The sequence below is a fragment of the Gouania willdenowi genome, chromosome 11, assembly GCF_900634775.1.
Source record: "Gouania willdenowi chromosome 11, fGouWil2.1, whole genome shotgun sequence".
Taxonomy (NCBI): Eukaryota; Metazoa; Chordata; class Actinopteri; order Blenniiformes; family Gobiesocidae; genus Gouania; species Gouania willdenowi.
Window position 1 is genome coordinate 7244335 of NC_041054.1, and position 22124 is coordinate 7266458.

The following is a 22124-nucleotide window of genomic DNA, read 5'->3' on the forward strand; positions in this document are numbered from 1 at the left end:
GCACCAGTTTGCATGTCTACTCTAGATATCCTTTCTGCAACAAACCCAGATTTACCAGATCCTACTTACACCCAGCATATGTATTTTGGGGGAAACTGGAGGAACCAGTGCATACCAGGGAGAAGATGCGAATACCACAGCATGAGCTTACATGATGTTCTAACATGGAAGATGAATTAATTGTTGACCAACATACTTTGCAACAACATTGGTTGTGATTATAAAATGCTTCAATAAGGCTTCAGGGAAATGTGACATTTTTCTTTGTTTGTTCAATCATGAACATGGTCTTTAAAGCTTATTAATGTGTCTCCAATAGGCTTTGATCTGATGTTTCTTATAGTGAGCATGCTAACTATCCCCTGTGTCAGGTTAACATTCAGCCCAACACATTTTTTGTCCACCTCTGTCATTGATCTTCTTTCCGGAACCTTAGGCTCTGCGTTGATATCTGCGTAGTTTGCTCTTCATAATCATTTCTCTCTTTCTTGCAGCACAGATCCCTCCCTCCCTATGACATAGTATCTCAGTTACACACACACACACACACACACACACACTGAGAGAGAGAAAGAGCGAGAAAGAGAGACGGAGAGAGAGTCTCCCCCGCACCCCCTCCCTGCTGTTGTCGGCTCATTCACTCCATCCACGCACAGACTTCCACAGGAGGGAGGGGAGGGTTGAATATAAGCCACTGAGAGGAGGCCACACACCACACTGAGACTGGACTCAATTGCAGTGCAAAGACCACAAGCAAGAAGACTCCGAAGCCGGGAGTAGAAGTACCAACATTTATTTTGGAGCTGAGAGTGAAGAAGATAAGTTTGGACCACTGACTTTGGTTCTGCCGGAGCTCCTTTTTTCAACAAAATTTGTCCTTCAGCTATCTGCCAGTTTCTCTGGACATAGCAGCTAAACAAAGTTGGTAGTAAACTCTTTGGAGTTTGGTAAGAGTCACTATATATTTCTTCGCTTGTGAGAAAGTGGACTGCACTGAAGCTTGGGAAACGACCCACCTGGGGTCGGGGCTTGGACCTGGCGCATCCTTTCGTCAGCTTTTTTCGACGAGTGCTGTGAAAGTTTTGGCCGTTCCAGCTGATCTGAAACTTTGAGTCCATATCCAAGAGAGCCAGTGAGCGGGTCGTAAAGGCAGCTTTAAAGGTAAGAGGAAACACAATACAACACACACACTGTTATGAGGATAAAGAGAGGGAAAGAGTTGTTGTGTGTGCGTGCCGCTGTCCGTGGTGCTGAAGCATCAACTCTCAGCCTGTTTCTGTTGCTGCAACTTTGACTCTGCAGTTTGAGTTCATTCTACCTTCTTCATTTCATGTCACACTTTTATATCAATTCAACATTAATGAACTCTATTATTGACAGATACTTTGATTGCAGCAACAGGTTATCTATTAGATGGCTTTGTTTTTACACTCTTTTCATAGCAGTTTGAGAATTTTGTCCATGCAGCTCCTTTAGTTGACTTTAATTTGACTTTTCACAAGAAATCGGTTGTTGTTAACAAATTTATTCACCAGGATGCAAACCCTGTGTTTTTTTTTGTTTTGTTTTTGTTTTGTTTTTTGAAGCTTTTTGCAGAATTAAGGTACATTACAACCTTGCAGCAATATACATCTGAGGACATGCACTCAACTATCCAACATTGGCTGCGTGCAGATGTTTTGTTAGTTTCACTGCCTGATAGCTTTGCTGTCTCATGCATTTGCAGCAGAAATTACCAGCACAGGTCCTTGTGTTTCATTTTGCAGGTGCATGAAAAATACACATTATTGTGATGCAGCAGGAAACATAAAGTTGTAACTTGCATGCATGTCTTCATGCACCTACATGTTCAAAAAGGGGGAAAGCATGGATACATTTGAAACATGAAAAATTAGTTTAGTCTTTTAGCTTTTTTATTCCAATTGCATTCCAAGCCAGATTGAAACAGCTACATTTCATTGGAAACTCAATCCGATTCCAGATCACAAGTACGTAGCTCACTTCAGAACCACAATGTGAAATAAATCAACAAATAAAACAACACACACAACTTTCCCACATTCCGATGATGCTCGCTTCATCACCTCCTCTGCACAACATGTCAACATGTGACTCTCAGAGAGTTAAACGTTGATGCAAAACCTGCAAATGTTAAGTCTTAATGCGACACTTGGTCATTTTTGCCAGTGCATACAAAGTGATTTGAGTCATGCTCGCTGAAGCTGTGAGTACACTTGTCTGCAAAAAAATATCCTGTTGCTATAACAACAAACTGTTGGCACTTGAGACACCCTGCTATGCAAAAATGCTGTTGACGACAGCAAAATGGGAGTGCAAGAAGGAGACAAAGTGATTTGAGGGGTGGATGGGTGGGGAGGGGGTCTGGGGTTAGCGGAAAAGAGGCGCTGACTTCTCCATATACAGCTGGATCTTTCTTTTCACTCACATCTGATGTCCTTTCATGGAGCTTCCGGTTGTCGGGAGGCGGGAGAGAGTGAGTGAGACAGAAAGAGAGAGAGAGAGAGACACTGGCACAAAGCAGAGGTCTCTGCTGTGATTCTCACAGAAAGGATAGGAAGGGCCAAAGAGCCACAAGGATGGAGGGAGGGATGTGAAAAGGGAAGCAAGGAAGGTAATTATGAGCTTTTCACTGTGAAAAGTGCAGGTGCTTCTCACATTGACAGTGACTTCACGTGTCTACCTCTCAGCGCTGCCACCGGTCTATATAATCAACCTCAGCCACTTCCATCAAATACGTTCTTTTACTGCAAACTCAGAAATTACACCTTGTGCTTCCTGGAAACTATTGTTATCCTGATAATGACAACTTGTGTTTTTTTTCCCCCTCACTACTTCCTACCATAGTCACAAAAGAAGAATGCATAAGAAAAAATTACATTGGTTAAATTTTTCTTGTTTTTTTTTTTTTTAAGTGGAATTTATTCAGTCAGTCCACGCGATCTGGACAAGGTGCAGCAAGAAAAGTGTGAGTTTCTGCAAAGTGAGTCTTACGCAAAGCATAAAAAAAGGTGCTCTGCATACTTAATGTATGCACGCTCCTTAACATCTATGCATTTGTTCCTTCATGCAAAGTATGTCATAATTGCTGCTGTAGACGGTGTTTGGCTCAAGTGTGTCATGCAGATACTGCAGATTTGTTAAGGACATTTTTAAAATGCACAGTGGGTGCATTTAATCACACCTCAGCATGAGCACAAGTGTTTTTCGCTTGTTTACCATCTAATAAATATAGTGCATTGCACAAATAATAATGGAGCTAATAGCGTCTGCAGTTGCCAGTGGCGATGCTTCTGTGGACGTCAGACTGACGCACATGGTTCACACTACAGTTTGGTGTGTGGGAGGAAAGAGTAGAAGCTTGGAGATACCGGCTTTCTGTGAAGGACTGTAATTGTGCTGCCGGAGCAATTATGCACCAAAGCACAGAGTGCTGTAGAATGTACCCCAAAGCATTATGATGAAAGCAGATCCCTGTTGCACAAGTACTAACTTGCCAATAGGGTTAATTAAAATACATCAGATATTATTGTGGGGTGGATTTAATGCATTTTTACAGCTTATACCTCTTCATTTCTCTGTTTCTCTGCAGCTCCCTTCTCATACAGACGTGATATTCTGACTGCTGTGAATAAACTGATCACTCCATCAACAGAAGGTTGGAAAAAAAGTTCAAAAACTTGCAAGAAAAAGTCAACAGAAGCAGCCCAGCTTGAATTAACAGTCAGATACTGCACCATCCGACCTCATGGCCTGGTCAGCTGTCACCGGCCCCTGTGTGGCCCTCATCCTTCTCTTCTTTGGTTTGACCTCGTGCACGCCCTCCGGCCCAGCCTCTGCAACATGTGCCACCCTGGAACAGAGTCGCTTCTTTGGCGTCTTCTCTTCCACGACCACCCTGTCCTCCACACCGTGTTCCTGGACTCTGCAGAATCCCGACCCTCGCCGCTACTCCGTCTACATGAAGATCACCAAACCAACTGACTCCTGCGTGCCCCGCCAGATCAGAACCTTCCAATTTGACTCCTTCATTGAGACCTCCCGCACCTACCTGGGCATGGAGAGCTTTGACGAAGTCGTCAGGCTGTGCGACGCTTCAACCACCGTCACCTACCTGGAAGCGAGCAAGCAGTTCCTGCAAATTCGCAAGGTGGCCCCAAGAAACGCCCTGGAGGTCGTGGAGGGGGAGAGTGGAGTCAACGAGTTCAAGGCTGAGTTTCTGGTAGTCGGAAAGAGGAATCCAAGCATGCCAGCCTGCCAGATGTTGTGCCAGTGGTTGGAGAAGTGTCTGTCAAGCAGCACCCATGATTATCCCTGTGGCATCATGAACACGCCCTGCCAGTGCTGGGAGACCCCAAAGAGGAAGCCAGGAAGCTGCTTCAGAGGTGGCGTATATGTGGAGAAATGCATTCCTGTTCCCAAAGACAACGGACGCGACGCAGAGATCATCAGTAAGTTTGGCCAACGTCAATAAGTTTCAAATCTTTTAGTTTTTTTTAAATTGATCTCACAAATGAATCGTTCGTTACACTAACCCTTTGTCATCCTAACCTTAGCCTTAACCTTACCTAACTACAGCCTTCATGTATTCATGCTAATGACAGATAATGACAATCTAATATCAGACTTTATGTATAAAATGTCAAGTAAAGTGATACAAAAAATTGTATTTATTGAGATAACACCCTCTGCCACACCACCGACCATGTTTCCTCCAGACCTGCAATCACTTAGTGTTTGTCTCAGAGAAAATCTACTGAGAGTAATGATCTGTATTTTCAGTACAAGGGCACAAACTCAGGTTCTCCATTTCAACTCTTTAAAGTAATGACAAGTAAATCAGTGGATTTAGAGGGAGGTGATGGTGCATCTTCTGTTCCTAATTGGCTGGACCTCCTGAACAGCAGACTTAGACATCGGAGTGTGATGCCTGCCCGAGAAACAAAGGGTTTTACAGGGATATAGAGGACATGTTGTGTGTGAGCCTTGGATGGAGCGAAGCACAAAGAGCCCACAGTCAGCCTCATGGCACAAATCGAAGCGCTCCACTTTGTGTTGCCATAGTAACATGCCAGTCACCTAGTCGAGCCATAGATCGCACAAAACGGTCAAAAAGGAGGCGATCATTACAGGTTTTATATCTATGGAACTCAGCACTGTTCGCAAAGAGCCGTCATTTCACTTCAGCATGAAATCGAAGGTCTTACAATGTTTGCTCGATTCCTGCAAACTTTTACACAAAGACAGTGGGAAAAGTCTGGCTTTACATATACTCTCCTTTCAGCCACATGAATTCTGATATCCAGCTGAAGTGTCGATTAATCTGCTCATGCTCTTTCCTCTCTTCCTTCACCCCCATGTGCAGAGGGCTGGGCTGGATGGGGACGCTGGTCTGTTTGCAGTCAGGAGTGCGGTGGAGGAGTTCAGCTGCGTAGCCGGACCTGTCAGCCAGAGGAGGGCCTGTGTGAGGGCACGGTTGAAGAAGGGCGTGCATGCAACCCCCAGCCCTGCATTGGTGAGCACACATGTGGTTTAGGTCACATATCGATGTTCAGGTTGATCCAATGCAATTCAATGTAAAAATCATGATGAAATGTTGAAATTGTTGCAGGCAAGGAGAGAAGCCGAAGTCAGGGTCTGCGAGCCATCCTCGGTTCAAAGAAAGAAGGTGTTGATGGTTCAAACGTTGGAGCTGTCGCTACACAGACAGGTCAGACACCTTAACCCACATGTGACAAACTCATGTCCCGGGGGCCAAATTGGCCCTCAGGGAAAAGTAAAAATGTCTGAGAAAACATAAATCATTCTGTAAATTACCAAATAATTTAGTTGTGGATATCTGGTGGCAAAGGAGCTTAAAATATCTGACAAATTTCTACAGGAAATTAAGCACTATTTGAAAAATAGAAACTTTTCATGGGATTTGTTTGTTGAAATTAATCCGAAATTTGGAGTGATGCAAAAGTAGCACTAATGTTGAAATTGTTCAATTCCCCACCTCTGCGGCCCACTTGAAATCAAACTCATCCGTATTTGGCAATTGAACTAAAATGAGTTTGACACACCTGCCTTAACCCTTTTATGCCTTACATTCATTTTCTAAATGTTTGAGTTCCTCTCTAACTCCCGCTGCTTACCCATCAGATGTGAAGGCTGATGAGTGGTCGTCCTGGAGCACGTGCTCGGTCACCTGTGGGGAGGGCTGGCAGAGCCGCACCCGTGTTTGTGCAACATCCTCCTTCAGCACCCAGTGCACCGGACCTCTGCGTGAAAACAGGCCGTGCAACAACTCAGCTGTGTGCCCCGGTTAGTGCCTACTTATAAATCTACTGCAGCAAGATAACTGGCTGCAGAAGAGTAGTGAAGTCTTTTTTTTTCCTCCTAAAGATTACCTTTGGATAGCTCAAAATGGCTGTTCAATAGTAAATCAATTACTCTAATAGAGCTGAAAATGTAGCAACATTGTACTTTAGTCTTAGAGACCTGGTAATAATCTATAGGCTGGATGATGGTTAAACAACCCTTTCTGTATGTCTGCAGTGGACGGTGCTTGGGATGAGTGGACTCCATGGAGCCTGTGCTCATCCACGTGTGGCCGTGGATACCGTGACCGCACACGCACGTGCAAGCAGCCCCAGAACGGAGGAGAACCTTGCCGAGGCCCCACTAGACAAACCAAGTTCTGCAACATTGCTGTGTGCCCAGGTGAGGAGGGTCCTCCACCGACATGCCTTCAATTACTCACAACATGATTCATTTCCATGTATTTCTTTTTTGTTACCACGTTGTGATTCACAGTCATTGACAGTGAAGGATTCTTCACCTTTCACTTTCCGAATTCACACACAAGTAGTGAATAAATCACCCAGCACCGCAAACACAAATTGCAGCAGCGGGGACAGTATGACATTACATCTGATCTGACACATTGGAATGAAAGCTGGGCAGACGTTAATCAGTGGTTTTGAAACTCAGACGGTGACTCATGTCATAATCAAGACCTCTCCAGTGGCACAGCCGCTGTGCAGAAAAGTAGAGCTGCTGTTGGTCCACACTGTATTAGTTGCAAATGATTTGAGCTGTTTTATTTGTATTTTTATAATTATAATTATATATTTTATGTTCCTTCACACTTAATAATTTCAGCAAGTTAATTTTGTTTTCTTTTTTGGAATAATATGTCATTATTTAATTTATTCAGACAGTAGAACAAAATTTCTTCTCCTGACATGTTTTGGCTGCTAACTGTCAGTCTTCCTCACAGGCAAGACAAGAGTTCTTTCATGAGAAAAGCATCGAAGCGAAAGTCATCAGTAGATGATCAAATTTCCTGAGAAAACAGTTGTCTGAATAAATAAAACCTAAATTTATTATGTTGCTTCACTTTTTTAGCAACTCTGATTTTAAGTTTTTGGAATCCTGTTCTGTCCTTTAAAAAAAACAGAAAATTGGTGTGTGACCTTTTCAAGTCTCAAGAGCCATGTTTCTAGCTTTAGGTGCCTAAAGGTCAGGAGATAAAAACCCTTCAATACACTTCTAACACTGAGTTGAAATAGAAAATAGTAAACGTTAACAGCATCAGAGTCCCGATGTCAACGGGTTCATCTTGAGTTTGCTCACTCTTCTCCATGTTCTTCTGCTGCTCTCTAGTGGACGGACACTGGAATGATTGGTCTGCGTGGACAGCATGCTCATCCTCCTGCTCCAATGGCACCATGCAGAGGACCAGAGAGTGCAACGGACCTTCCTATGGAGGCTCTGAGTGCCATGGCAGCTGGAAGGAGACTGCAAACTGCTTCTTGAAAGAGTGCCCCGGTATGTAGAAAATCTTAACTTCAGATAAACCATGCCATAAAAAAACAGAGAGAAATCTGACAAGTTGTTTTGCTGTGTGTAGTTGATGGTCGCTGGCATGCATGGAGCACATGGGGCAGCTGCAGTAAGACTTGTGGTGGTGGCGTCCAGCAGAGGCAGAGAGTGTGTGAGGGGCCTTTCTTTGGAGGAGAAACCTGCCTCGGTGACACCAGGGAGCAGAAACGCTGCAATGAGAAGAGATGCCCTGGTTGGTACCTTAGATATAATAAACCCATCATCAATCAAAGAGCAAGTGCATGACTAAACGTGGATCATTACCTTTTCACAGAGCCTCATGAGATCTGCCCAGAGCAAACAACCGGTGATGCTGTGTGGAAAAGGACTCCTGCTGGAGATATGGCAGCCATTGTTTGTCCTGCTGATGCTGCAGGTACACACACACACACACACACACACACATCAAAGGCAGAGATGTTGCACCTGCAATGTGTTTTCTGCAACAAACAAAACTATAAAGTGTGGCCTTTTTGTCCCTAACAGGTTTGGTCATGCGCCGGTGCACCCTTGACGCTGTGGGTCTTGCCTCATGGGAAAACCCAACTTACATCAACTGCGTTTCAAAGAACTACGAGAACATTCAGACCCTGGTGAGTGTGGTGAGACACTGGTTGGTTTTCCACATCTGATGGGACGAATTTTGAAATTAACTTCAGGACTTTTTTGCAGTCTAAAGACTACATCTCTAAAACACAGACTGGGCAAAGCATGGATGGAGTCGCTGAGGTTATTTCACGGCTGAGATTCTCCTCTGATGAAGGTGCCAAGTACAGTGGTGATCTCCTGACCATCATGGAGATCCTAAAGAACACTACGGAACTGTACAAGGGCACCAGGTTGAGGTTGAGCAACGCTGACATTGAGGTAAGCCTTAGTCTTGTGTCGAGTACTGAATGTTTTCATTCTCTTAACAATCCAAGCATCACTTCTGAACAAAAATAAGTCACAATCTGTGCAGGATAATGAACCACTAACACCTCTACCTCCTTTTTAATGATCTGCAGAACTATGTCCAGACCATCAGCAACTTGCTAAAGGAGGAACATCGTGACAAATGGGAAGAGGCACAGCTGGTACGTGACAAGAGGGTGTTCGATATGTGTGCGAATGATCCTTAAAGCGTCAGTGCATGGGGAGAAAAAGCAAAGTTCTTACACTTGTTACATGTTAGGGATGAAAAGAGACAGAGCTGTCAAAGTGTTTTAAAAAACCTGAGACTGGCTCGTTTCACCCCACTGCAAAAGTTATCCAATGCAATCTTTAGCTTTAGTGATGAAGTTTCATGACAACGACACTGCTCCTCAATGTCTTGACACCCTCTGTGTTCCTGTCAAAGTAAGTGGGGAAATGTCAAACTCCCACTAATTGAGTTTACACAAGGAAAGTGCAGAAAAGTTCTGAAATCGTCTTCCCCGCTGGGAGGGAACACATATTTATGTACTAACTGGAAAGAGGAGGGGTGAGTTAGCGTTAGCGAACTATACAGTGACGAGAGAAAGAGCTTCAAGGTGACAGCAAACGAGATGGAGAGCGAGATTGAATCAGGGAAAATCACTACTCCCACTCAGCAATCTGTGAGTCTCCCTGTCATCCCACATACTGACGGCTGTAGTGAGGAGATGGTACATTGCACACAAGCTCTCGCACACCTTGTGCCCACATCGCTGCCGTTCTGCGTCATAAACACGCAAATTGGACTGCCCGCCCCTTTGGTTGAATGAAAAGAGCAGGAAATAAATGTGAATGAATCAATGGCTCTGTCCATTTATGGCCTTACGGAAGTTCTTCGGTTGCATAGCAGCAAGAAGTGAGCTTTTTCTCCTTCTTTTTTCAATTCACTGCAGGTGGCTGGGAGTAATATAATATAGCAGAAAAACATGTAGCATGGAATCAATAAGCGTTTAAACCAGTTGTGCAAATTGAAGAATGAAAACCTGTTGATTGCCAGATTGTTTCCCAGTTTCTGTTCCTAATGACTCGTTTATCTTTCAGATGGGTGCCAGCATCAAAGAATTCCTCCACCTTGTTGAAGACTTTGTGAACATGATCGGAACGCAGATGAGTGGCTTTCAGGACATTTATGAAGTCACTGAAAATCTAGGTGAGATTTTACTTTCCCTCCATCAACTAACCCTCTGTTATATCTGAGTCCATATAAAGCACAATGAGATGCATTCAGGCTTCAGTTACATTTGCACACTGAAGCCATGTGGAAGTATTTTTAGATGTGCACACACGTGTGTCCTTTGCACAAACTTTCTGGTGCTTGGTGTACTGTGATAAAGCCAAAGTGTGAAATGCCAAACTGAATCACCAACCGTGTTATCGACCTAGGTGACAATCTTTGTCCACACAACAAGCAGCATCATCATTAGCGCTGCATCAATTAGGGACAAAACAGTAATGCATGTTTTAATTTCATTGCTTTTTGTGTGTGTGTGTGAATTGCATTCTAAAAGAATCCCTTTTGTTTTCTTTCCCTCCCTGTGCAGTGCTGAGCATCCACAAACGTCCCACCACCACAAACTCCAACTTCACCTTCCCAGTGAAGGGCTGGAGGGGTATGCTGGACTGGGTGAGGACTTCAGAGGAGAAGATCTCAGTGTCTCGTGATGCTTTGTCCATCGAAAACTCTGGTGAGTCGATTGGACATGATTTATTATGAAGGCAAACTAAAAAATGCATGTTTTGAGTTGGACTCTAAAGTGGTTGTTTTGTTGCGTCCAGATGGGAATGACGCTTTTGTGACTGGCATCGTCCTCTACAGAAACCTGGCCTCCATTCTGTCCTTTCAGAGGTAAGAGACACAATTATTATTTGGAATTATCACATCACATGAAATATAGAACTTCACCACCAGATGGCGCGCTTTAGTAAGAAGAAAGCGCGCCATTCTGCTAGAACGTCCTCTTGGTTCCACTCTGACTGTGTGGTGTGTTTTCTTTGTTTTTGTGTAGCAACACCACCCTACTCAACTCCAAGGTGGTGTCGGTCATTGTGAAGCCGACCCCTGCCCTACTGTCCACTCCTGTTGAGATCGAGTTTCCTCACCTCCACAATGTGAGTTTATCCTCTTGACCCAAATCTAATGGAGCCTTAGAAATAAATACCAGCAGTGTTTGCTCACCACTGGCCGACATTTCCCTGACATTTGCTGTGACACTGTTACTTACTTCAGTGTAACCACAAGGTTTGCAAATGATGAGGCATTATAACAATTATTAGCACAATTTTTCAACCTTGGGGTCGACTAGAATTTAAATTGGGTCTCCTAAAATGTACACTAACTGATGATTCTTAAACAACTGTATGCTAGACTTTCACTTTCTCAAAAAAAAAATCGAGATTAAAATAAAATGCAGTATATGAATATCTAAGATGGCACATCTTGTTACTAACCCTGGATAATCTGTATTTATTACTAGGCAAAACAAACAAATTCTAGAAAAACTAAATGTCTTTGGGGTCAATAACCAATATTTTTATATATATATATTTTTATAATCGATATATTGCTTGATAGCCGATATATCAGCCGATATGTAATAAGCATATATACACAGGATATATACTGTACATGAACGCAAATTCTTGTGATTCAAGACAAAGAAGCAAAACTCTACTGAATAAGGAACAATAATTAATCAAATCGGCCCAAATAATGTGACTCTATTCATGTAAGAAAAGAGAGGGTGTTGAGAAATGTATGCAGATGTCTGTCACATCTCACACGTCCTCACGCTACACTCTCCATCTATCTGTTTTGCAGGACACCATGAATGAGACATGCCTATCGTGGGACGAGAGCGAAACGTAAGTGTTGATTTTTCTTTTAATATGTAAACATCTCAGTTCTGGGGCACACCTCTTTTTTTTCATCCATGGTGCGTTTATCAGATGATTTGGCATCTGTTGTGCGTATCCTCACATATAACCGAGGTTTTTTCATTCATCTGTCAGTGCATCCAACGCCCTTCTCGCTGAAGGAAGGAAAAAAAGGGAAGCAATAAACGTCTCATCCATTTTTCATGTCAATTTCCAAGCCTGAGCCAGCCAGAGGCGCTCAATCAGCTGTCTCTCACACTCACTGCATGGCGTGCACACTTAGGAAATGACAACCCTAATGCACAAGTCAAAATCAAGGGCTGGGGGCCAAAGCCGGCCCTTTAGAGCACCCAATTCTGCCCTCAGGAGAAAGTAAAAAGGACAGAATACTTTAATCATTGTCTAAATTACCAAATAATTCAGCTATAGATATCTCAGCTCCTCCAATTTTACAAATTTAATCAAACTCCACAGCAAGGGCTTCCAATATTCCTGTGCTTTTATCAAATTAACGCAATCACTTTAAATCAGAAATTGTGGAAACAATTCCACAGTGTTCCCCTAAAAATTACACCCCAAAAAAAATATTTAGAAGTAAAGATCCTGCAAAGACCGCTATCGGTATGTGGAAGTGAAAACTATAGGGCACAATAATGTTGAAATTGCTGGTTTTACCACCTCTACTCTGTGGCCCAACTTCTATATACAGTAATTTGCCCCTAAACTTAAAGGATTTTGACACCCCTGCCCTAATGATTCACAATGGCTCAAGCTCTCCTTTACTGCTTTAAATGAGCCCTACTTATAAGTCAACAGTAAAGTGTTGGTCTAAAGAGCACTGCAGTCCCTATGTCCCATCTGTGCTTGCATACATCTGTCAAGGTTAATACTAAGGTATTGGTGTGGGTTTTTAAAGATACTCATAAGCTTTTGATCGCTCTAGCCCCCTTGAACAATACACAGGTGCACAATTTGCATTTAGATTGGCGTACTTGTGGAGGACTGATAAGAAAAAACAAAAAACACACACACACACACACACACTTCTACACTTGCAACCACAGCAGCTTTACCATAACAACCAAAAGTCTCAGCAGATATGAACTGAGTTAGAAAATATAATTAACTCATGTGTTTTCAGAGGATGGCCAATGCGCCGCCAGTCAATTTTTTTTGAAAGTGAATAAGGAAATGAAGGAGACAGTGGAAATGGCTTGACTGATGGCTGAGTTTGGGGTCAGCGTTTGCTTGCAGGGTTTTATTCAGCTTCTTCCCCCACATTATTCAAAAAGCCACATATCTGCAAGTCTATTGCTTTTGGTCTCACACATTTCTTCATCATATTGCGATGCATCATGCGGCATTCAACACATTTGCATCCCATCACAGCTATAGGCCACCCCGGCATGCATTCAAGAGAGCAGCCAGTAGCTTTTATAGATGCCAGTAAACTATCATCATTGTAATTTCACCCTGTGCACCCCTGGCTGTAACGGTGCTGCAAAAAAACAGAAACATGAACAATTCATCACAACTTATATACGTTATCTTTGTGAGCCAGGGGTTTGGTGTCAGGAACGTGTGCACGAAGCAAGAAATCAAACAGACTGTGGTAATAATCATTTTGAGGAGAGCCTATCAGTATTAATTATGGTGCAGATGGCTATTAATTAGATGCTCATTAAAGGGTATCATGAAATACAAATAGGTATGGGCTGCATCAGAGCTGTTTGAAGTGGTTCTCTTTTTTGAAAGGAAATAAAAATATTACAGTTTTTATTAAAGGCAGAGTATTTGATGAAGTGTTTGTGTAATAATGTCTCTCCTCTCTCTCTCTTCCTCCCTCTCTCTCTCTCTGCCTGTGCAGATCCTCCCTGCTCGGCTCTTGGTCTGCTCGGAGCTGCAGAGCTGTGCCTGTTCATTCATTCAGGACCAAATGCGTGTGTGACAGCATCTCCACCTTCGCCATCTTAGCGCACATTAACTTTGACTCGGTAAGTCTCCCTTCTCCGTTTAACCCGGGAAAAATCCCGGTCCGGATAATGTCCTGAGTGTTTGGTGCATGTGTGGTTGCTTTGTGGGGATGGATAGGGAGGGGGGGTCGGATGCAGACATGTTGTCTTCTGTGCGCTTTGCTGCGGCACTGTTTGATGCAAATCGCAGCCTGTTTGCAACAGTAATCATACGTGTTGATATGCAGGAATTATGTTTAGATTTCAACAAATCAGAATGGAAATTTGAATCAGAGCTTATATGCAGAAAATGTAATATTTTTTAGCTGTCAGCTTGCTACATGATATTATAACACAGCATTAATAGATATCTTGCAGATGTATGCAGGAAAATCTGCAAATATTAGCTTATCAATTGGCTATTAAACCCCTTATTTGCACTTTAGAGTAATTGAAAGCCGCTGCTTGTATTTGACTTTAAATAATTCACAAACAAAGCGCGTTTGCCTCATATTCCAGCATCCCCTGATGGCTTTTATGTAGCCTAATAATATTTGTGCATTGCAGTGCTTCTTCATGCACAAAGACTGTAGTTTTTTTTTTTTTCCCTGGACCATGTTGAGGCTGCTGTGCTCTCCTGTTGCTGTGGCAACGGCTTCTGCAGCTAGCGCACACTTGGCCTGTGTGATTTCTGATAATGCACATGCACGTACGCACGCACACACTCACGCACACACTCCTCTATCACAGCCCCCCACCGAGCCTCCATATCTGACTAAATCTCATATCTGCTGCTGCTGCACTAAAAGCAGTCAACAGATGTCTATTACAAGGAGATGTGTGTGTGTTGATGCTTTTTTAAATGTGTTTTTTCTTCACATATTCTATTTGGACAGCAAATCAAACCTGAAATCTTGCGTTTGTCTTGCTGTTTACATCTTTGTTTTCCTCGTCCTGTTTTTGTGTCAAGCTGCTCATAAACCTCCGTCCCTCCTCGACATCATTTTCTTCATTGCCAGCAGTGTTGAGAAAAAAAAAACAACAACTGCGTCTGCACTAATCGTTCCACCAGCCAATATCTCTGAATTCTCTATTATTCCCTCCGCCTCCCATTTTCCTCCTCCTCCTCCTCCTCCTCCTCCTCCTCCTCCTCCTCCTCGGCCACAGCAGTATACATCTGCAAATGCCAGAGAGGCTGGCCAATGAGAGACAGATGTCTGGTCATGCACTGATGGTTCCTCCTCTACATCCATCTTTTGACATGTGCCTTGGACATTTTTTGATAACATCTCCCTGCAAGTTGTATGAGATTGGAGGGGAAAAGGCGAGCACTGGCCTCGTTGCATCCCTGTGTTGAAAAACAGCTCAGTGCAGCAGATGGATGCCCTTGACTAGCAGTGTGACCAAATTCTTCGTTATCAGTTTCTCTGCACATTTTTTTTTTTTTTTTGAGATTCAGTCAAGGACAGACTTCCTATTTAGGTCAAACAGACGGCCTGGGTTTCACTCTGTGCCCTAAGGTGGAAGATTCAACCCAGATAAGGAGCGCAAGAACATATTGTATCATTGTGAATTTTTTAACACTAAAGATCTAAAACAAAACTCACCAATGTCCCATCTGCCATCTGGTTTTTGAGCACATCTCATGTGACTGGGTACAAATCTGCCACGCTTAATTAGTCTTTGGCTGCCCAAGGCTAGATTTTACTTGGCTTTGAGAGCACAAAGGCCAACATAAAGAACACTTTGATTTAGAGCAGGGCAATACATCAAGGCTGTGTAAAAAATAGTACACTACACCATCAAGAATAATGGCTGATGTAGTGGAATGTGTTCTCCTCACACATTAGTATCTGTTTCATTCTCCTCTATCAGCGCTAACACCTCTTTTTTATGTTCTTTTCCCAATTAGTACTTCAGAATCGAGTGATTTCCTCACCCTCTGTGGTGTTGACAGCGAGGTGTAAGATCACCCTCGAACCTCATAACTGCAGCAGAGCCTGACTCTTATCTGTAGTTCTCAGGGCTGTGATTTGATAAATGCATCAGTGACACACAGACCCTCAGGGTGAATGAGCAGAACGAGAAAACAATCGCTCTTCTCTCTCTGACACCAGGGCAGCTTCTAACACTGACCAGTCGCACCCACTGGCAGTGGCAGGTTACTTAGCTCCTGTCAGGTCAGGGTTTGTGAGGTGGCAGATTAATGCACAGGTGATAATAGTCCAGCTGCTCACACCACCAGGGATGCCACAAAGAGCTGCTACTGCCAGACAGCGAGGAAATGCTGAAACGTACCAAAAACACGAGATGCCAGCATGCTTGTCAACAATCAGGAGGCCATTGTAGCAGCTCAGTCAAAGCCTGTGAGCTGAGAAGAAGTAATGAATTCTTCTCCGGCTCAGCAAAGGGAGAGAAACATATGTGTGTGTATCCTACTCTCCTCACTGCTGACTTCAAAGCTGGAATGGAGAAAGAAAGGCAGTGACCCCGGCCATTCGTCTCCCTCGCTGTTCCATCATTTTGACACGTTAACCTTGGGGTCACCTTGCCTCAGCCGTAGCCTGATTGTGCCATTCAGCTGTTTGCCTACAGGGAGCCGTCTGCTATTCCAGATAGCTCATACCACAGGGCTTTGTCTTCTTGCATGTGTGACACTGTGTTTGTGTGCATCTCATTACTGATGCATTCTCCGCACATTGGTGTATGTTCCCATTCAGATCTAAGAGGCATTTTGTGTTGTGTTTCCTCTCTGCAGATCATGGACAAGTCTCTGCTCCCATCCGTGACTCTCATCGTAGGCTGTGGGGTCTCTTCCCTCACCCTGCTGCTCCTCATCATCATCTACGTCTCTGTGTGGAAGTAAGTTAAATTAAATTAAAGCTTAGTATATCATAGTATTATTTATATATCCATCTATTGCTCAGCTCTAAACGCACCTTCTCCTTTTTTCATCCTTCAGGTACATCCGCTCTGAGCGCTCCGTTATCCTTATCAACTTCTGCCTCTCCATTATATGCTCTAATGCTCTCATTCTTGTTGGACAAACTCAAGCTCGCAATAAGGTGAGATGCTCTTCCATTCTTTCTCACTCAGAGCCGTCAGACTGAAGGAAACGTTCAGATCTCACCTTCTCTCCCTCTGCTTCCCCCTGGCACTCACAGGTGGTGTGCACCCTGGTAGCAGCTTTACTGCACTTCTTTTTCCTGTCCTCCTTCTGCTGGGTGCTGACAGAAGCTTGGCAGTCCTACATGGCTGTCACTGGTCGTCTGCGCAACCGCATCATCCGCAAGCGCTTCTTGTGCTTAGGCTGGGGTAAGAGTCTCATGCTTAATGCTCACATTGCACCAGTTCCCTCTAAGTTAGTTATATGATCTGTTTTTTTCTTTGTTTCATCTTGTAGCTTTTAACATTTTCCATTTTTGCATTTTTCCATCTTTCAGGACTTCCTGCACTGGTGGTGGCTGTCTCTGTGGGTTTCACCAAAGCAAAAGGATACAGCACTGTCAACTAGTAAGTCCTGATGCATATTTACACTTCTGCATCCTGTTTGACATTTAGAAATGGAAGTTTTTCACTCATTAATATTCTCCCTCCTTCTCTGCTTTTAGCTGCTGGCTTTCTCTTGAAGGTGGACTGCTTTACTCCTTCGTGGGACCAGCTGCAGCTGTCGTCTTGGTACGCATTGTGGATTTGACGTCTCAGTTCATTATAACACAGGTTGTCTCTTTAGAGGATTAACAGAAACATGTATTTAACTGCTTTCTTCTCTTCCAAACAGGTGAACATGGTCATTGGTATTCTTGTCTTCAACAAGCTGGTGTCTAAGGACGGCATCACTGACGTCAAACTGAAGGAGAGAGCTGGGTAGGTTGATTGATCGGCTATGCTTATCGGTGTCATTACAGGCTGATCATTGATCTGGATGCTCACAGTTCAGCAGATAGAATGTTGTGATGTAATCTGTGGTGTTTGGCTTCCTGCAGGGCGTCACTGTGGAGCTCCTGTGTTGTTCTGCCCCTTCTTGCCCTCACGTGGATGTCTGCGGTGTTGGCAATCACAGACCGCCGCTCTGCTCTCTTTCAAATCCTTTTTGCCGTCTTTGATTCACTGGAGGGCTTCATTATTGTCATGGTGCACTGCATCCTTCGCAGAGAGGTAAGAGACACTAAAAGACAAAAAAATTAAAACTAATTGTTGGGTTTTTGTGTGATGTTACACTGGTTACAATATTAAGATGAATTTGTTGTCCATAAATTAGGTTCAAGAGGCTGTAAAGTGCAGAGTCGTTGACCGTAAGGACGATGGAAATGGAGACTCTGGCAGTTCTCATCACAACAGCCACACCCCACATATGGTAAGTTTCTTGGCCTATTGCCTTTTTAATGTCTTAAGTGCTTCACTTATTTACCCCTAAATGAATATATGCATACATTAAACACTGATAGAGTGTCTTTTCTTTCTTTTATCTGCAGTCTGACAGTGAAAAAGATGGAGATTCAAGCCGACAAGGTGAGGGTTTTTCCCATTTCTTTTCTGTTCCAGTTTCTCTTTGTTTCTTTACGATAAACCAAATGTTATGAGACATTGCTTCTGTCTTGCTCAAACCCTGTTGTTATTCTGTTTTAAAGGAATCAAGAGTTCCACTGAGGAGAAGATGGGTTCTTCACAGCTGCCTCTTCCAATGGGCTCCAATTTCCACACTCTCCCATCCAATAAAAGTCACATGCAGGCCGTTCCCGAGTACTCCAGCCACACCCTCACCCTGAAGAGGGAGAAAAGCCGACTGACGGGAGGAGTCGACCCATCCTGTGGGAAACCTGTGTACGTGTGCGAGGGGGAGCTCTTCAAGCAGCTCGATGCCGACCTGGCCCGGGTTCAGGCCGAGGGCGGCGTCTCCGACGGCAGCAGCTACATCCTCATGCCCAACACCACCTCCACCCTGAGGACCAAGCCCAAAGACGATGCCGCAAAGTACAACATCAGCGTAGAGCAGATGCCTCAAGCCAGACTCATGCACCTCGGCGGGCCTTTCGCTGAGCCCCAGACCGCCTTCGGGATGGCCCCAGACCAGGTCAGCGTGTCGTTTTCTGAGAGAGACTCTCCCATCCAGAACATCCACAATATGTCCAGCGAGTCGCACATCACCCACAGCAGCCTGGAGAACACCTTTGAGTCCATGAACTCCATGATGTCCAAGAGTGAGACCATTTCCACGCTTTCCATGAGCTCACTCGAGGTACGAGTCAATAAAACACCCTGATTTACAAATTATTATCCACCTCTTTCAATATTTACCTGGAGCTAAACCTTGTCTCGTCTCTCCATTTCCTTTACAGAGGCAGAAATCTCGTTACGCTGAGTTGGATTTCGAGGTAAATATTGTTTAAACAACTTCTGTAAAAACGCAGGAAACAAAAAGTGTTGGACATTTGTGATGTGGAGATGACTAAATGTTTGATTTCTTCTTTTTTTGTTCTTTTAGAAAATAATGCACACAAAGAAACGCCACCAGAATATGTTCCAGGATCTGAACAGAAAGCTACACCACGCTGAAAAAGACAGAGAATCTCCAGCCTCTGACAGCAAGGTAAAACAGTGTGACATTACACTCATCACCCACATCTCCATCAACACAAGTCTTAAAAAAAAAAAAAAAAAAACATTGGAAAAAGTCATTCAGATGAGGCCATTTTCCAACTACAAAAGCATTTTCCAATAAGGAATGGACCTGATCAAAGAAGTAATCTGATGACATGTCAGGACACTTGAATAAGGATGTATTTTCTTCCTTCTTACAGTCTGTGAGATGGAGTGTCTCTTCAGGAGGAAGTGACAAAACGAACCACAGCGTGAGTGTTTGTATATAACCTCACAATGTTAGACCTTAAAACCAATTGTAAAAACACAGCATCAGATAATGTGCATGTTTCGAAGAATTACAGACTTTCATCATTGAATTTTCATCCCTGTGAAGTCAATTTCATTCCTACTGCAGCATGAATTATTCAGGTCTGAAGGGTGGCACTTGTGCTCACGTGGCTCCTCTTTGTTCCCCAACAGGACAAACAGCAAGGTCCACTGGAGAGGCAATGGGAAGGAGTTCGGGGAATTCCACAGTCGCCCCCAGCTTGGGTGCGCAAGGACCTGGAACCTCTAGCCGCCTCGCCTCTGGAGCTGCATTCTGTGGAGTGGGAGAAGACCAGCACACCCATCCCTCTGGTGGGGCAGGACATCATCGACCTGCAGACAGAGGTCTGAGGAGGAAGGAAGAGGGCAAGTTAGCCACCTGATTTCACCTCAGTCACCTTTTTGGTTTGGAAATGGGATCCTACAATGGATGGAGACAGGGAGGAAGTCTGAGTGTAGTTCCCACAATCCGTGTCTTCAAACCCTCGACCAGAGCAGGAGAGAAGGGATGAGTAGTAGAGGCATGATGGGATCTTTATTGTAGCTTCTCAGTGTGGATTTCTCAGCAACACTTCTCAGAGCGCTCTAAAGGGGGAAAGGGTTAGTGGAGCGGCCAACGTGTTCACAGATCAGGAACGTCTGTGGTTCCATTAACGCTTCACTGGGAGTGTGCTGGACCCCATAGCCTGGGGTTTCAGAGGATGTGGTCGACGTGTCCGTGCTTCTTTGTTCCTTGAACTCACCTCTGAAGTGAGCGGTTTAATCAAGATGTGACTGCGTGAGATCCCTGCTTCCTGGGAGAACAGGCCTGAACTTTTGGCTTTTTTTTCTTCCAGCCAAATTACCTTCCAAAACAGAACAAGGCAAAAGAGCATAAGGGAACAGTTTCATTCTCCAATACTCTGTACTTGACGGCCGTACATATTTTGTTCCTGTGTAATGAGCTAGTTCAAAACTTTTAGCTTCATTTTGACCCAATGTGTATTTTTTTGTACTGTTTCATGTTGCTGCTCCTCCATAGCTGAAAATAAGACTCTGTGCAGCTGCTGTAATGGAGATTGTAGCAAATAATATTTCTCACTGTTACCGTTCCACTTAATAGTATTCCAGTGATGAATACCAGTGTTATATTTTTTGCTTTATTGCAAACATTATTAAGTTTATATAACTCACAACGTCTCTTCACCTGAGGCTTTAGATTCATTGTTTCGGTAATGAGAGCGAGAACATTAGCGTCAATTGGAAAAAACAAAGAATTCAAACCATTTCACAATGTGTTCCAAGCCCACGCGGACTGCATCGGGACAAACATACTGAGTGGTGATGGAAAATGATGATGTTTGATATTGAAGCACCAGCACCAAGGATGAACACAGACTCTTGCATTGGAAGAGCAGTGCACTCCACTGGCACAGGTTGCAGGCTCTTCCATGTCATGCGTGTGGATTAAGGGGAACCTTTCATCATCGCCCTTTTGTTTCTCAGCCTTGCAGGACTTTGGAGAAATACATTTCTTCTTGAGACTTCAACACATTTGTGTTTTTTAGCCATCACTGTTGAAATAGTGCAATATGATGGGGCGCTTGATGCTCAAGCAGGACTGATAATGATATAATTTTAGGCAGATTTTTCTTACCAATGTTTCACTACTTTTATACCATCTTCCTCATATAAAATGCTTTATGAGAATATTGTGTAACAAATCAGTATTAGTAATTCAAGGAATTTATTCACTAGAGATTTGTTAGCACACGACTCCATATTTGGAGCCCTCTGTGAGAGGTAGAGCATATATAAACTGAATGATAGCCTTTGAATGAGTGCTTCAGGATATTTGTGGTTGCCTGATGCTGTTGAGCAACAGGTAATTAAACCCTAATGTCTTCTATATGTGTGTTACTGTAACCTTGTCGGTAACTCAGCAGTATGTAATACCAGCTAACCCCCCCATTCAACCCACTACCTGAGTTATTTATATCGAATACCTATTTGTATTCTCTCGTCATAATGTGTTATGTTTTACCTCCTGTACATGAATACTTCTCACAGCACAAAATGAATGTGACCTATTTGTAATAAACACATCTATATTAAATGAAGCCCAAGTATCTGAGTTTTTTTCAACCACAATCAAGTTATCACAGATTCATACCTAATGTTCCCTTCTGTCTGAATAAATGTGGATCAAATTCATTTGCAACCGTCAGGAGAGTAAAAAGAAGATGAAGAATCAGAGCCTTAAAATAAAAGTTTAAGCTGTGAAGTAGAAGAGCACAAAGGGAGACAGCGTGTGGAGAGATGAATTTTTAACCTCTGCCACTTTAAAGTCCAAATTTAGACGTGATTTGCAGATTCATAAAATAGCAATCGCTTAGAATGATTTTTAAAAAAAAGGCAATTTTACTCTGATCTATTCTGGTGCAATGCAGGAGAAAAAATAAATAAGTCTAAAAATAAGTTAGAAGACACTTTTGACAGGTGCCAAAAATACAAGCTCTTTAAATTGAGATGCTCAACACCATTTAAAAATAATTTTGACTGTATTTA

At 43.4% G+C, this 22124-nt stretch overlaps 1 protein-coding gene across 2 annotated transcripts; it reads left to right on the plus strand.

The window, feature by feature from the left end:
- Positions 1-430: 430 nt before the first annotated feature.
- LOC114472030 (adhesion G protein-coupled receptor B1-like) lies at positions 431-21676 on the plus strand. Of its 2 annotated transcripts, XM_028461073.1 has the most exons (32): positions 433-1161; positions 3611-4469; positions 5384-5533; positions 5630-5728; positions 6163-6324; positions 6559-6723; positions 7669-7833; positions 7916-8080; positions 8162-8263; positions 8374-8480; positions 8560-8754; positions 8895-8963; positions 9883-9991; positions 10383-10526; positions 10618-10687; positions 10848-10950; positions 11660-11703; positions 13583-13709; positions 16426-16529; positions 16630-16732; positions 16832-16982; positions 17111-17180; positions 17279-17345; positions 17449-17534; positions 17654-17825; positions 17929-18024; positions 18143-18179; positions 18299-18906; positions 19007-19042; positions 19153-19257; positions 19469-19519; positions 19731-21676. In XM_028461073.1, the coding sequence occupies exons 2-32, from the start codon at positions 3767-3769 to the stop codon at positions 19926-19928; spliced, it is 4563 nt and encodes a 1520-aa protein (XP_028316874.1). In that variant the 5' UTR covers positions 433-1161; positions 3611-3766; the 3' UTR covers positions 19929-21676. The 2 variants fall into 2 exon arrangements, with proteins under 2 accessions (XP_028316875.1, XP_028316874.1); XM_028461074.1 differs by lacking the exon at positions 19469-19519 and having other exon boundaries at positions 431-1161.
- The last annotated feature ends 448 nt before the right edge of the window (positions 21677-22124 follow it).

What these genes read in the sequence shown, in the direction of transcription:
- LOC114472030 (XM_028461073.1), top strand. Translation starts at nt 3,767, where the DNA reads ATGGCCTGGTCAGCTGTCACCGGCCCCTGTGTGGCCCTCATCCTTCTC. An exon ending in ACGCGACGCAGAGATCATCA is followed by an intron (nt 4,470 to 5,383) that starts GTAAGTTTGGCC and finishes CCCCATGTGCAG; the next exon opens with AGGGCTGGGCTGGATGGGGA. An exon ending in AATGGGAAGAGGCACAGCTG is followed by an intron (nt 8,964 to 9,882) that starts GTACGTGACAAG and finishes TTTATCTTTCAG; the next exon opens with ATGGGTGCCAGCATCAAAGA.